Source organism: Crotalus tigris, unplaced genomic scaffold (genome assembly GCF_016545835.1).
Source record: "Crotalus tigris isolate CLP2741 ecotype Arizona unplaced genomic scaffold, ASM1654583v1 scf7180000018609.294051, whole genome shotgun sequence".
In the NCBI taxonomy this organism is placed as follows: Eukaryota; Metazoa; Chordata; class Lepidosauria; order Squamata; family Viperidae; genus Crotalus; species Crotalus tigris.
Genome location: NW_024097104.1, coordinates 127,055 through 141,304, shown reverse-complemented (window position 1 = coordinate 141,304; position 14,250 = coordinate 127,055). Strand labels below are relative to the sequence as shown.

The window sequence follows — 14,250 nt, the reverse complement described above, 5'->3', positions numbered from 1 at the left end:
TCATAAAAGGGCCAAGGTTGCCTACCCCTGGCCTAGTGTTTCCTTCCTTCCTAGAGAACAAAAACTTGAAATCTTTCGTTACCACTATCCAATCTCATAGGCAACAACACAAATGACCACAAAGTAGCAGCAAAACGATGCAGAAAACAAACTTCGTGCTTTTATTTTATAGCCATCCTCCCTGCCCCCACCGTCCCAAGCCAGGACTTTCTGGCCTTGCTTCCCACATGCAAAACATGTTTTGCCATTGGATCGCAACCAGAAGGCCACTTCGATCCAGGCTTTTACAGCTTGCAAATATATGCAGATGCTGGAACTGCATGATTGTAGGAGAAGAAGAGGCAGGGTCTGGTGGTGGAGTCAAAAGAGGATTCAGCCTAGAGTCTCTACGTAGCCACAAACAAATCAAGATCAATCCTAACTCTTGAATTCCGTTAAGTCATATTTAGCGCTAAAATAGTGGTAACTATTAGCTGACTAGATTCCTGTGAATAGGCATGAGTTTTGTTGAAGTTTAACATGTGGCCTTGGTCTTTCACACCTGACAACGGCTGTGTTATTGTTCCCAGTCTTGGATTATAATAATAATAATAATAATAATAATAATAATAACAACAACAACAACAATAAAGTTGGAAGGGACCTTGGAGGTCATCTAGTCCAACCCCCTGCTCATTCCAGACAAGTAGCTGTCCAGTCTCTTCTTAAAAATGTCCAGTGTTGGAGCATTCACAGCTTCTGGAGGCAGGTGGTTCCACTGGTTAATTGTTCTCACTGTCAGGAAGTTTCTCCTTAGTTCTAGGTTGCTTCTCTCCTTGAATATTTCCATCCGGTGCTCCTTGTCCTGCCTTCAGGCGCTTTGGAGAATAGCTTGACTCCCTCTTCTTTCTGGCAGATAAATTGTTAAGATGAAACATTTCCATTATTGTTAGCTAGATTATTTTTCACTTAATGTGGATGTTATCTGTTCTCCCACTCTCTTCCTCCAGGCTTCCAATTCACCAAGTACGGGTGCCGCAGGAAAAGTGATAACAAAATGGTGCAGCGCAGCTTCTGTGACGCTAGTAAAAAGCCTAAACCGATTCGTAGGATGTGCAATCTTCAGGAATGTACTCAGCCATTGTAAGTATATCTGCTCCTTTTCTATAATCTATCCATCCTGGCCACTTGGGTTTAACAAAGGAACTTTGTCTGGCAGAGCTTAGCATCTCTCCTCCAGTGAACAAAATGTAGACTCACTCATTTGCAGTCTTGCTTATATACATGTGGACAAAGGAGAGCCAGTTGGGGTAGTGGTTAAGGTAATGGCCTAGAAACCTGGAGACTGCGGGCTGGGTCACTTTGGGCCAATCATCAGAGACATTGAGTTCTAGTCCCTCCTTAAGCATAAAAGCCGGCTGGGTGACTTTGGGCCAATCAACTAGGAGACTGTGAATTCTAGTCCCACCTTAGGCATGAAAGCAGGCTGGGTGACATTGGACCAGTTACTCCCTTAGCCCAACCCACCTCACAGGGTTGTTGTTGTGGGAAAAATAGGAGGAAGGAATATTAGGAATGTTCACCAACATGAGATACTTATAAAGTAATAAAGATGGAATAAAAATCTGATAGAAAATAAAATAATAAAGTAAAGTAAAATAAAAATAAAATAAATAAAATAAAATAATAAAATAATATAAAATAAAATAATAAAATAAAATAAAAATAATAAAATAATATAATATAAAATAAAAAATAAAATAATAAAATAAAATAAAATAATAAAATAAATAAAATAAAATAAAAATAATAAAATAATATAATATAAAATAAAATAATAAATTAAAATAAAAAATAATAAAATAATATAATATAAAATAAAAATAAAATAAAATAATAAAATAAAATAAAAATAATAAAATAATATAATATAAAATAAAATAAAAAATAAAATAAATAAAATAAAAATAATAAAATAATATAAAATAAAATAAAATAATAAAATAAAATAAAATAATAAAATAAAATAAATAAAATAAAATAATTAAATAAAATAATAAAATAAAATGAAATAAATAAATAAAATAAAATGAGCTTCCAACCTAGAAGTCTGAACATAGGTCATAAAATAAGGTTCCAGCCTCATCTGTCATATTATAACAATACCGTACAAGGTTTTCTGTGCAGAGGAAAGAAGCACATCCTTTATTTTAAAAACCAAAACAAAAAAGTTGCTTGGCTCTATTGTAAATTATGGGAGAGTATCATGCAGAATCCCTCAGCCTCCTGTAGGCAAAGAGAAAACATTGGCTTAGACTCCAGCGCTTTCTTTCTAGTATTCTGCTTTACTAAGGTACTGATTCTTGGCAAATGGGAACAACTGAAATACCCTTGGATTTATTTACTTATTTTGCACGGCGTAGCATAATGCAGCCTGCTGCATCAAATTCAGCGTATAAAATCTGCATCAAAATATAAACCCCAGAGCAGTGAATTGCAGGTAGTCCTCCACTTACATCAGTTCATTTAGTGACCGTTTTGAAGTTATGACAGCACTGACCGTTTTTCACTCTTACAAGCCTTACAGCATCCCGGGGGTCACGTGATCAAAACTCAGACGCTTGGCAACTGACTCATATTTGTGACCGTTGCAGTGTCCCGGGGGGGGGGGGTGTCAGGTGATCCCCTTTTGCGACCTTCAGACTGGCAAAGCCAATTTGGGGAAGCCAAATTCACTTAACAACCGTGTTACTCATTTGACAACGGCAGTGATTCGCTTAACAAACATGACCAGAAAAGTCGTAAAACGGGGCCAAAGCTCACTTAACCAATTTCTCACTTAGCAACCCAAATTTGGGGCTCAATCATGGTCATAAGTTGAGGACTATCTGTACAAAGAAGCCCGTTTTGGAAAATGGTAGCTAGGCCAGCTAAATCAACGCAGCATTTAATGTTATGTTCTACACATGCGCTTTGGTCCACAAGGATCGTTTTATGGATCATTAATTATCCATGTCCGTCAGCTTCCCCCTTTTTTATATATAAATATTTTTATTGAGTTTTATAAAGGTAATAAGGCAGTGGTTTTCAACCTTTTTAATGCCGCGACCCCCAACCGGTCGTAAGTCGAGGACTACTCAATCGGTCGTAAGTCGAGGACTACTCAACTGGTGCAGCACCGTTTGCAGAATGGGACTTTTGGCGGGCTCAGCAGGGCAGAGACAGCCTGGACAATTCCTATTGGCTTTTGAAAGCCAATAGAATTAGATTCTATTCAAGAGAGTCTATTCTATTGGCTTTCAGAAGCCAATAGAATAAAAGGGAGTAGCACAGCTAAGGAAAAGGGGGAAAAAAATGGCGGACTGCATTGTTTGGCGACCCCCGTGAAATGGTCGTTCGACCCCAAATGGGGTCCCGACCCACAGGTTGAGAACCACTGTAATAAGGGGATAGGGTCAAAAAGGGTAAGACAACGGGAAACATACAAAAAGGTTAGACCAGGGGAAAGCTTCCCTGTTTTTCAACGTTAAAAAAATCTGTTCTTTCTCTTTTGCAGCTGGATAGCAGAAGAATGGGAGCACTGCACCAAAACCTGTGGGACTTCTGGTTATCAAATCCGAAGTGTACGTTGCGTTCAGCTGCTTCACGATGGTGGAAATCGCTCCGTTCATTTTAAGTACTGCGGTGGAGAACGTCCTGAGAGTCGCAGGGCTTGTAATAGAACACCATGTCCTGCTCAGTGGAAAACAGGGCCGTGGAGTTCAGTAAGTATTTAAAGTCTTCTCATTTGTGAAAACTAGCCTAACCTCAGCTCAAGTCCCGAGTTTCTGATCCTTTGGAAAGGTTATTTTCTTCCAGGACTGTACATTTAACTTGGATCGTGACAAGGGCTAAGACAATATTCTTGACTACCTACCTATCTATCCCTGACAATGGATCCTGTCCTTACTGTTGAATTATATCAAGGAGCTAGTGCTCTTCTATTTGGGCTGTTAATGCAGTGGCTCAGTGGTTAAAGATGCTGAACTTGTCAGCTGACAACCCATGTTTGAGACCCAAACTCTGCAGGATGGGGTGAGCTCCCGTTTCTTGTTTCAGCTCCTGCCCACCAAGCAACACCCCAGAAGAGAAGCTCAGGATCCAAAAAGATCTTGACAAACTCAAACAATGGGCCCTATCCAACAAAATGAATTGTAATGTGGAGAAAAGCAAAATTTTACACTTAGGCAGGAAAAAGCAAAGGTATAAGTACAGATTAGGCGAGACCTGCTCAAAAGCAGTAACTGTGAGGGACCTTGGAGTCCTAGTGGACGATCACTTCAATATGAGCCAGCAGTGTGCAGCAGCAGCCAAAACAGGTAATACAGTCCTGGGTTGTATAAACAGAGGCATAGAATCAAGATCATGCGAAGGATTAGTATCGCTTTATAAAACCCCAGTAAGACCACACCTGGAATTCTGCAACCAATTTTGGTCACCATACTACAAAAAAGACGTTGAGACTTTGGAAAACGTTCAGAGAAGAGCAACTAAGATCATCAAAGGCCTGGAGACTAAAACATATGAAAAACAGCTGCAGGACCTGGGTTTGGCTAGTCTAAAGAAAAGAAGAAATAGGGGTGACATGATAGCAGTATTCCAGTATTTGAAAGGCTGCCACAAAGAAGAGCAGGTCACGTTATTCATCAAAGCACCAGGGGGCAGGACAAGAAACAATGGTTGGAAACTGATCAAAGAGAGAAGCAAGCTGGAATTAAGGAGAATCTTCCCAACAGTGAGGACAATCAACCAGTGGAACAGCTTGCCTTCAGACGTTGTGGGTGTTTCATCACTGGAGGTTTTTAAGAAGAGATTAGACAGTCACTTATCTGAAATAGTATAGGTTCTCCTGCTTGAGCAGCGGGCTGGACTAGAAGACCTCCAAGGTCCCTTCCAGTTCCATTTTATTCTATTCAGTTCCAAAGAATGCAAGTACAAGTAGGTTAGTAGATACCACTTTGATGGGAAAGTGACAGCATTCCGTGATTCCTTGGCATATATTCATGCTGGTCACGTGACCACGGAGGCATTTTGGGGCAACGCTGGCTCCTTTGGCTAAGAAAAGGAGATGAGCACTGTCCCTTAGAGTCAGATACAACTGGAGAAGGGAAGGTTTTAGCTTGTTTAGGTTGTTGACCTATGACGTCCCACAGGATTCCCACTCATCTCCTGGTAATATACAACAGTTACATGAAAGACCAAGCAAGGAATCCTAATTCCGGATTTTGTCCTGGAAAGTCAATATTTCCATACATTGTCAGTCAATATTTCCATACATTGTAAAACAAAATATCCGTGCACCCATCTCTAGCATCACTGAGCATTCAGATGCAGAAACCTAGTTGTTTGTATCATGCCCCCCCCCTCTTGTTATTTTTCTTGTAGTGCTCGGTCACCTGTGGGGAAGGGACAGAATCCAGGCAGGTGTCATGCCGCACTGGTGATCAATGTGATGGGGAAAAGCCAGAATCCATGAGGGTTTGCAAACTTGCACCCTGCAATGGTAAGTACTAGTAGTAATTTATTCATTGTAGGGTCCTTGATGCCCTCTGAGCTTAGTTGTTTTCCTGTAGGCAGATGCAAGCAATCAGAGCCACTCATAAACAATTAAAGTCTGTAGCTTTATTACCTACCATCTATGTTACAAGAATCTCCTCAGACTGCTTGCCTTCTCCTGGGAATGACCAGATTTTGTGGCAGGTCAAGCCTATGCTGCTTGCGGCTGCACAAGCACTCCAAGCTAGACCCTCTCTTGACTCTGCCTTCCAGCCTGGCTGGCAGTTCCCCAACAAAACACCCTCAGGGTAACATTGATGGAAGAAAATTGCCCCTTCAGGCTTGCAAAATTGATCTCAACCCACTGGATAGATTCAGACAGAAAACACAACCAGATTGTCTAATTCTAATTTCCTGTAAGGTTACATTCACAGAATCTTGCAAGTGATAATCGGGTGCAGGTGGTAGAGCAGGCCATAAGTGCACTAGAATGATTTAATTCAGAGGACTCCTCATCAAAATAAAAGATCAATGCAAGGAACAGATTCAGTTCACGTAGGTTAAAAATGTAAGAGTTATGGAAAGAAACAACAGGCTTTGTAAAAATCATTCAGGCAAAGCATTTTCAAAGTTGCCTCAACAGAGGGATAGTATTAAGGACACGAGGTGAGAGTACTGCTTTAAACTGCATTAGTGAGGCCACACTTAGATTGCTACATCCAGTTCTGGTCACCACCATACAGAAAAGGTGCGGAGACCCTAGAAAGAGGGCAGAGAAAACCAAGGAAGATGATTAGATGACTGGAAGCTAAAACATAGGAGGAATGATTGAGGGAATTAGGTATGTCTAGCCCAGGATCATAAAAGAACCAAGGGTGCCTACCTCTGGCCTAGGCCTAGGTCGCTTTCTGACTCGTGGGCTTCAACTCCCAGAATTCCTGAGCCAGCCTGGCTCAGCTTGGAAACCTCTCTCTTTCTCCTCAGCATGGCTGGCTCAGGAATTCTGGGAGTTGAAGTCCACATGTCATAAAAGAGCCAAGGTTGCCTACCTCTGGCCTAGGCCTAGGCCGCTTTATGACTCATGGACTTCAGCTCCCAGAATTCCTGAGCCAGCATGGCTTAGCTTGGAAACCTCTCCCTTTCCCCTCAGCACGGCTGGCTCAGGATAGCCTGGAAACCTCTCCCTTTCCCCTCAGCACGGCTGGCTCAGGAATTCTGGGAGTTGAAGTCCACGAGTCATAAAAGAGCCAAGGTTGCCTACCTCTGGCCTAGGCCTAGGCCGCTTTATGACTCATGGACTTCAACTCCCAGAATTCCTCAGCTAGCATGGCTTAGCTTGGAAACCTCTCCCTTTCCCCTCAGCACGGCTGGCTCAGGATAGCTTGGAAACTCTCCCTTTCCCCTCAGCATGGCCGGCTCTGGAATTCTGGGAGTTGAAGTCCACGAGTCATAAAAGAGCCAAGATTGCCTACCTCTGGTCTAGCCTAACAAAGAGAAGGATTAAGGGTGACATGACTATCAGTCTCCCCGTACTTGAAGGGCTGTCACAGAAAAGGAGGAATTGACTTATTCTCCAAAGCACTTGAGGACAGGACAAGAAGCAACGGGTGGAAGATCATCAAAGAGTGATTCAACCTAGAAATAAGGTGGAATCTCCTGACAATAGGAAGGATTAATCAATGGAACAATTTGCTTCTTGAAATTGACTGTGCTCCATCACTGGAGGTTTTTAAGAAGAGATTGGGCAGCCAGAAGAATAACAAAGATGATAAGGGGATTGGAGGCTCAGAACGGGACAATTTGCCACAACCAACTCGCCCTGGCTAACTTGCCCTGGGACAACTCGCCACGGCCAATTTAACAGTAGTATTAAATTATTTAAAATAAATAAAAAGCTATTTTAGCGTTTGCCATTCACATTTCATTCTGCCCCTCCGTTGGCATCCTTTCTTTAATGATTCTATTCCAGCATTTCTTTGATATTAGTATCACTCTTATCCTGCAGCGGGTTGCCCTGCAGCAAGTTGTTCTGCAGCGAGTTGTCCGCAACAAGATGGCCGTGCTGAGTTGGCTGTGCTGAATTGGCTGTGACGAGTTGTCCATGGCGAGCTGGCCAGGGCGAATAGTCATACAGCAGGGGTCTTTCAAACTTGGCCCTTTTATGACATGTGGACTCCAACTCCCAGAATTCCTCAGCCAGCATGCCTGGCTGAGGAATTCTGGGAGTTGAAGTCCACAAGCAGGGCTCTTCAAACTCGGCCCTTTTATGACTCGTGGACTTCAACTCCCAGAATTCCTCAGCCATCGTGCCTGGCTGAGGAATTCTGGGAGTTGAAGTTCATAAGCAGGGCTCTTCAAACTTGGCCCTTGTGACTTGTGGACTTCAACTCCCAGAATTCCTCAGCCAGCATGCTTGGCTGAGGAATTCTGGGAGTTGAAGTCCACAAGTCATACAAGGGCCAAGTTTGAAGAGCCCTGTCATAGACCCTTGGAGGCTAAACCATATGATGAACGGTTGCAGGAACTGGGTACGTCTAGTCTAATGAAGAGGAGAACTAGGGGTGACCTGTTGGAAGTATTCCCATTTTTGAGGGGCTGTCCCAGAGAACAGAGTGTCCACTTTTCCTAGAAATCAGGTCAAAGTTGTTGAGAAGTTGTCAGGCACCAGATCGGTAAGATAAACATCCTTGAAAAAATATATAGCTTGCTTTTAGTTTTAGGATGTTTCTGAACATCTGGACACTAGAGGGAAGCAGAGCTTTATCCATTTGGCGACTCTGGGAATCCATAGAATTTTTTTCTGCTTCATTTCAAACATCAAGGCTTCCAAAACAATCCTATTCAGCTGACTTCATTACTGGCACAAAACAGGGGGCGAATTTGCATCCATAGAAACAAACCTAGTGGGGGACCAGGAATTTTCTTTACATCCCTAAGAATCATAATGTCCAGACTGTATGTGTTTCACTTTGAGAGCGGGCAACTCAGTTTCATTTTTGATGTGTGCCATTGTGCCCACAATATAAAAATGACAATAAAGGTTATCTTATCTTATCTAGAACAGGAGTGTCAAACTCACAACGTCATGTGACATGTCGTGACATATCACAACTTTTTTTTCCATTGGCGGCAATGGGATGGTCATGGTTTTGGCATGATGCATCTGGCTCTGGGCTGGCAGTTTGATACTCCTGCTCTAGAAAGAGCACAGAGAAAAGCAACAGAATAGAGTCAAGATCACGTGAAATGTTAATACCACTTTACAAGGCCTTGGTAAGGCCACACTTGGAATCCTGCATCCAGTTTTGGTCACCACGATGTAAAAAAGATGTTGAGATTCTAGAAAGAGTGCAGAGAAGAGCAACAAAGATGATTAGGGGACTGGAAGGTAAAACAAATGAAGAACAGTTGTAGGAATTGGGTATGGCTAATTTAATGAAAAGAAGGACAAGGAATGACATGAAAGCAGTGTTCCAATATCTCAGGGGCTGCCCCAAAGAAGAGGGAGTCAAGCTCTTCTCCAAAGCACCTGAAGGCAGGACAAGAAGCAGTGGGTGGAAACTAATCAAGGAGAAAAACAACCTAGAATTAAGGAGAAATTTCCCGATAGTTAGAACAATTAACCAGTGGAACAACTTGCCTCCAGAAGCAGTGAATGCTCCAACACTGGAAGTTTTTAAGAAGAGACTGAACAGCCACTAGTCTTGAATGTTATAGGGTCTCCTACTTGTGCAAGGGGTTGGATTAGAAGATCTTCAAGGTCCTTTCCAACTCTGTTGTTTTGTTCTGTTTTGTTTTGTTGTGTTCTAAATAAATAGGGAAGCAGCATACAACCTCAGTGTATTACTTTCTCAATTTTAAAATAATAATAATAATAATAATAGTAATAATAATCATAATAGTAGTACCAATAGTAATAGGCGCCTTGGGTGCAATCCCAAAACAACTGGAGCACCACTTGAACACCATTGGCATTGACAAATTCGCTATTAGTCAATTGCAAAAGGCGGCCTTATTAGGAACTGCTTCCATCCTGCGACGATATCTGTAATACCATCAAACATCCACATCTGCCTATCCCAGGTCCTGGGTAAGGACTCGATAGGTAGACAAAATGCCAAATCCAGTCTGAACATCTGGCTGACTGTGCGATGATCATAATAATAATAATAATAATAATAATAATAATAATAATAATAATAATAATAATAATATGATATGATAGCAGCGTTCCAGTATCTCAGGGGTTGCCACAAAGAAGAGGGAGTCAAGCTCTTCTCCAAAGCGCCTGAAGGCAGGACAAGAAGCAATGGGTGGAAAATAATCAAGGAGAGAAGCAACCTGGAACTAAGGACAAACTTCCTGACAGTTAGAACAATTAACCAGTGGAACAACCTGCCTCCAGAAGCAGTGAATGCTCCAACACTGGAAGTTTTTAAGAAGAGACCGGACAACCATTTGTCTGAAATGGTATAGGGTTTCCTGCCTGAGCAGGGGGTTGGACTAGATAACCTCCACAGTCCCTTCTAGCCCCAGTATTCCAAGTTCTGTTTTTTTTCCCTCTTGACACACTTGCTATAGCTAAGAAGCGGTCTTTCGTTTTGTTTTGCTTTTATAATTTTCTTTGCTTTGAAGCCACATCTTCCCAATTAGCTTCATCGTCTCCAGTAGATCCAACAAGAAGTGCTTTTTTCAGGGTGATTTACAGAAAAAAAGCAAAGAAGGGCAAGCAATAATGAAGCTCTTTGAAAAACAAAGGCAACCCAATCAATAAAACAGCAAGTGGTGGAAATGTTAAGACAAGCCCATCAGATATTTAAAAGCCTGAAGGCAAACATTTTTAAAACATTTAGTTAGAGAGAGAGGGAGATCCCAGAGTAAAGGGATGAGCAGTTTCCATTAAAGTCTTCTCAAAGGTTTTGAATAAAGCCGAACGAGCGTTGAGAATAAGAGGCAATTTTCAGAGAAAAAAAATTAAGAAGTCCCAGCTGCCTTTGCAGAAAGACCAACCAGTATGGAATGTATGAAGCAGGATTCAACTTCGAGAAGGTCTCTAAGTAAAATGTGTAGAAACTGCTTTTCTTCCAGAAAGCAAGGTGCAGTTCAGGGGGCAATTTACTTAATCCCCTCTAATCTTATTTATCCAAGCAGTAGCTCCCTGGAGATGCACTCCTAAAGCTTTTGACATTTCAAAATGTTGCTAAAACTTGAAAGAGAGTGCTAAGAAGAATAAGTTACCGTTCGTAATTCTGTCCTCACCCATGTTCAGAATGGAGCTTCTCAAAAATGCGTAGGAAAAATACATGTGTGTCCCAGGACAGGCAAAAATGTTCTGAAGTACACCACCCATTTCTAGAAATGGGAGAGAAAAAAACATGCCTGGATTTTGATAATGGAATGGAATGGAATGGAATAGAATAGAATAGAATAGAATAGAATAGAATAGAATAGAATAGAATAGAATAGAATAGAATAGAATAGAATAGAAGAATTAGAATAGAATAGAATAGAATAGAATAGAATAGAATAGAATAGAATAGAATAGAATAGAATAGAATAGAATAGAATAGAATGGAATAGAATGGAAGAATTAGAATAGAATAGAATAGAATAGAATAGAATAGAATAGAATAGAATAGAATAGAATGGAAGAATTAGAATAGAATAGAATAGAATAGAATAGAATAGAATAGAATAGAATAGAATAGAATAGAATAGAATAGAATAGAATAGAATAGAATAGAAGAATTAGAATAGAATAGAATAGAATAGGAATAGGAATAGAGGAAAAAAATGAATAGAATAGAATAGAATAGAATAGAATAGAATAGAATAGAATAGAATAGAATAGAATAGAGGAAAGAATGAATAGAATAGAATAGAATAGAATAGAATAGAATAGAATAGAATAAAGTAGAGTAGAGTAGAGTAGAGTAGAGTAGAGCAGAGCAGAGCAGAGCAGAGCAGAACAGAACAGGAATAGAGGAAAAAATGAATAGAATAGAATAGAATAGAATAGAATAGAATAGAATAGAATAGAATAGAATAGAATAGAATAGAATAGAATAGAATAGAATATTTGCCTAGTGTGAATAGACACACAAGGAATTTGTGTCCAGTGCATAAGCTCTCAGTGTACAGTACATACAAGCAACAAGTGATAAATCATGATCATAATCATAAAATACAATAGTCATAAATCATAAGATACAATACTCAGTGATAAACATAGGATACCAAAGAAGCAAATGAAATACCGTAAATCATATTAGGATACTTCATAAAATGCTAAAGAACGTGCCAATGTAACTGCATCCTGGTTTCAATGATGAAATTAGATTAACTCCAGAAGTAACGTCATTGGCCAAGTGTGATTGGACACCCAAAGAATTTGTCTCCAGTGTTTCAGCTGCTTTGTTGAGCAGTAGCAAAATGAAAATAATGTGTGCTTAAACTAACTATCCGTATGGAAGAGTTATGAGTGGTGGACTCTCCTTCACCGAAGGTGTTTACACCAGAGCTGGAGGGCCGCCTGTTGGTGACACTCTAATAGTAGATTCCATCAGTGGATTTGATTAGATGTTCTTCAAGATCCTTCTAAACCAGGGGTAGGCAACCTTGGCTCTTTTATGACTCGTGGACTTCAACTCCCAGAATTCCTGAGCCAGCCATGCTGAGGGGAAAGTGAGAGGTTCCCAAGCTGAGCCATGTTGGCTCAGGAATTCTGGGAGTTGAAGTCCACGAGTCATAAAGCGGCCTAGGCCTAGGCCAGAGATAGGTAACCCTGGCTCTTTTCTGACTCGTGGACTTCAACTCCCAGAATTCCTGAGCCAGCCACGCTGAGGGGAAAGTGAGAGGTTTCCAAGCTGAGCCTTGCTGGCTCAGGAATTCTGGGAGTTGAAGTCCACGAGTCATAAAAGAGCCAAGGTTGCCTACCCTTGTTTTAAACTTTACATTCTACGATTCGGTACGTAAGAATGGATCCAGACTGACGCTCGTCACAGTTTGCAACTTCTGTGGAAGCTCCTCCTCCGTCTTTAACACACAAAGGGCTTTTGTTTTTCAGATGAACCTTGCCAAGGAGACAAGTCGATCTTCTGCCAGATGGAAGTGCTCGCCCGGTACTGCTCCATACCAGGCTACAAAAAGTTATGCTGTGAATCCTGTAGCCAACGTAGCGTCCACCTCCCGCTTCCTTTCTACAGCGAAGCAGCGGCAGGAAATGAAGATGGCTTCATCGCCAGCCCTGCAGTCCTTCCAAAGCCTCTGGTCACCCCGACTTCTTTAGTCCCTCCTCACTTCAAGCGACAAAGTGTTCCGGGCAGAATGTCCTCGCCGGAAGACAATACCCAGGTCCTTCTTCCTCCGATCTACAGAAAGGTCCAAGTTGCTCCTCCATCTCATCGGAAACTTCGGAATCCAGCCAGTTGCAAGACTCCTGGACCAACTGCATCGCACTATAACCTTTCCACCAATCATGGGCATCTTCTTAGTCACCGTTCCTTACCTTTGTTGGATACCAGGCCAGTGGTGACGCACCATCCCGCTTCCGTTGACCTTCCTTCTTCTCCCAGAACCCCAAGGAGAAACGAAGAGCCAGCTGAAAGACAGCAACCATTAAGGTCTTCCACTCTAGGGAGATGAAACTTTAGGAATCTTAATTTTAAAGTGGGGAGTTCATGGGAGAGGCGAGTGGTCTCCTTGCTTTGTCCAAGATACCGTGCAACATCTTCAAACCTCACGTCAACAACAACTGAACAAGAAAAAAAAGTGCAGGTTCACTTGACGGATGCTTCCAGCCATATGTTCTTCTTCCTCTTCCGTGTGCACCTCTCTTCCCAAACTCTTGACTTTCTTGAATGTTCAGAAAGCTTGTGATTGAGAAAGCCGGTAGCTAAGAGCCTGGTTAATTCCCCCCCCCCCAAAAAAAATCTATGTTGCATATCAGGTGCTTATTATTGTTATTATTATTGACACACGATTCGTTCAGGGGGGACCGTGATGGAATCTTGCTTTGGGGTGGAGAAAGAAGCCATTCAAAAGATACCAAAGTTTACACTTTTTACAGAACGTTGTTGCTTTCTTTCTTTCTTTTTTTTTTAACCGTAGGCCGTTGACGTCCATCTGAGTTGTATGACTAATTTATCTCTGCAAAGAAGTAATACAGAATGTATCGGCTGCTGTGTAAATAGTGCATATTATTGAGAGAGAAAAAAAAAAACAGAAGAAGAAGCTTTTAAGAGTTTTCTGCTTTGCTCATCCACTTATTCATGGACTTGGGTCAGTCTTATTTACATGCCATGAATATGCTTATTAGCCAGAGTCTGAAAAGATGGATAGATGTGCATTCAGGTGTTACCTTGGGTATCTAGGACAGCTTTCATTTTATTTTTTTTTTTTAAAAAAAAAAATCCAGGTCTCTTGTGCCACATCAGAGTTGCAATCATTTTATGGGCACCTACATCAGGAACAAGAGAGAACAGTAATTTAGAAGTCTTAGAACTTGATAGGACAGCCAAGGAGCTGTGGAAATTATGTCTAATCAGTTCTTCGGTTCTTAGTAGATATTGTTACACTGAGGACGATTCAGACAATCGTTCCCATTTCGTAACTCCGTCAGAGGACATCTGGATTGTTATCTCTGAAATGGGTTGCTTGGGAAATGAAATTCTCAAAAAACAAAACCCCAAAACACAGAGCAGGCCAGCTGATGCCTTCCAGATATTTTGGACTGCA

The 14,250-nt window shown here is 41.3% G+C and overlaps 1 protein-coding gene across 1 annotated transcript in view; it reads left to right on the top strand.

Moving 5' to 3' along the window:
- Nucleotides 1–14,004, top strand: part of ADAMTS3 (ADAM metallopeptidase with thrombospondin type 1 motif 3) — a 152,770-nt gene extending 138,766 nt beyond the window's left edge. Inside the window, exons 19-22 of the mRNA XM_039355135.1 lie at nt 990–1,122; nt 3,536–3,743; nt 5,404–5,521; nt 12,581–14,004. Coding sequence (XP_039211069.1) covers nt 990–1,122; nt 3,536–3,743; nt 5,404–5,521; nt 12,581–13,158 — 1,037 coding nt within the window. The 3' untranslated portion in view covers nt 13,159–14,004. The remainder of the gene's footprint in view (nt 1–989; nt 1,123–3,535; nt 3,744–5,403; nt 5,522–12,580) is intronic.
- Nucleotides 14,005–14,250: the final 246 nt, after the last annotated feature.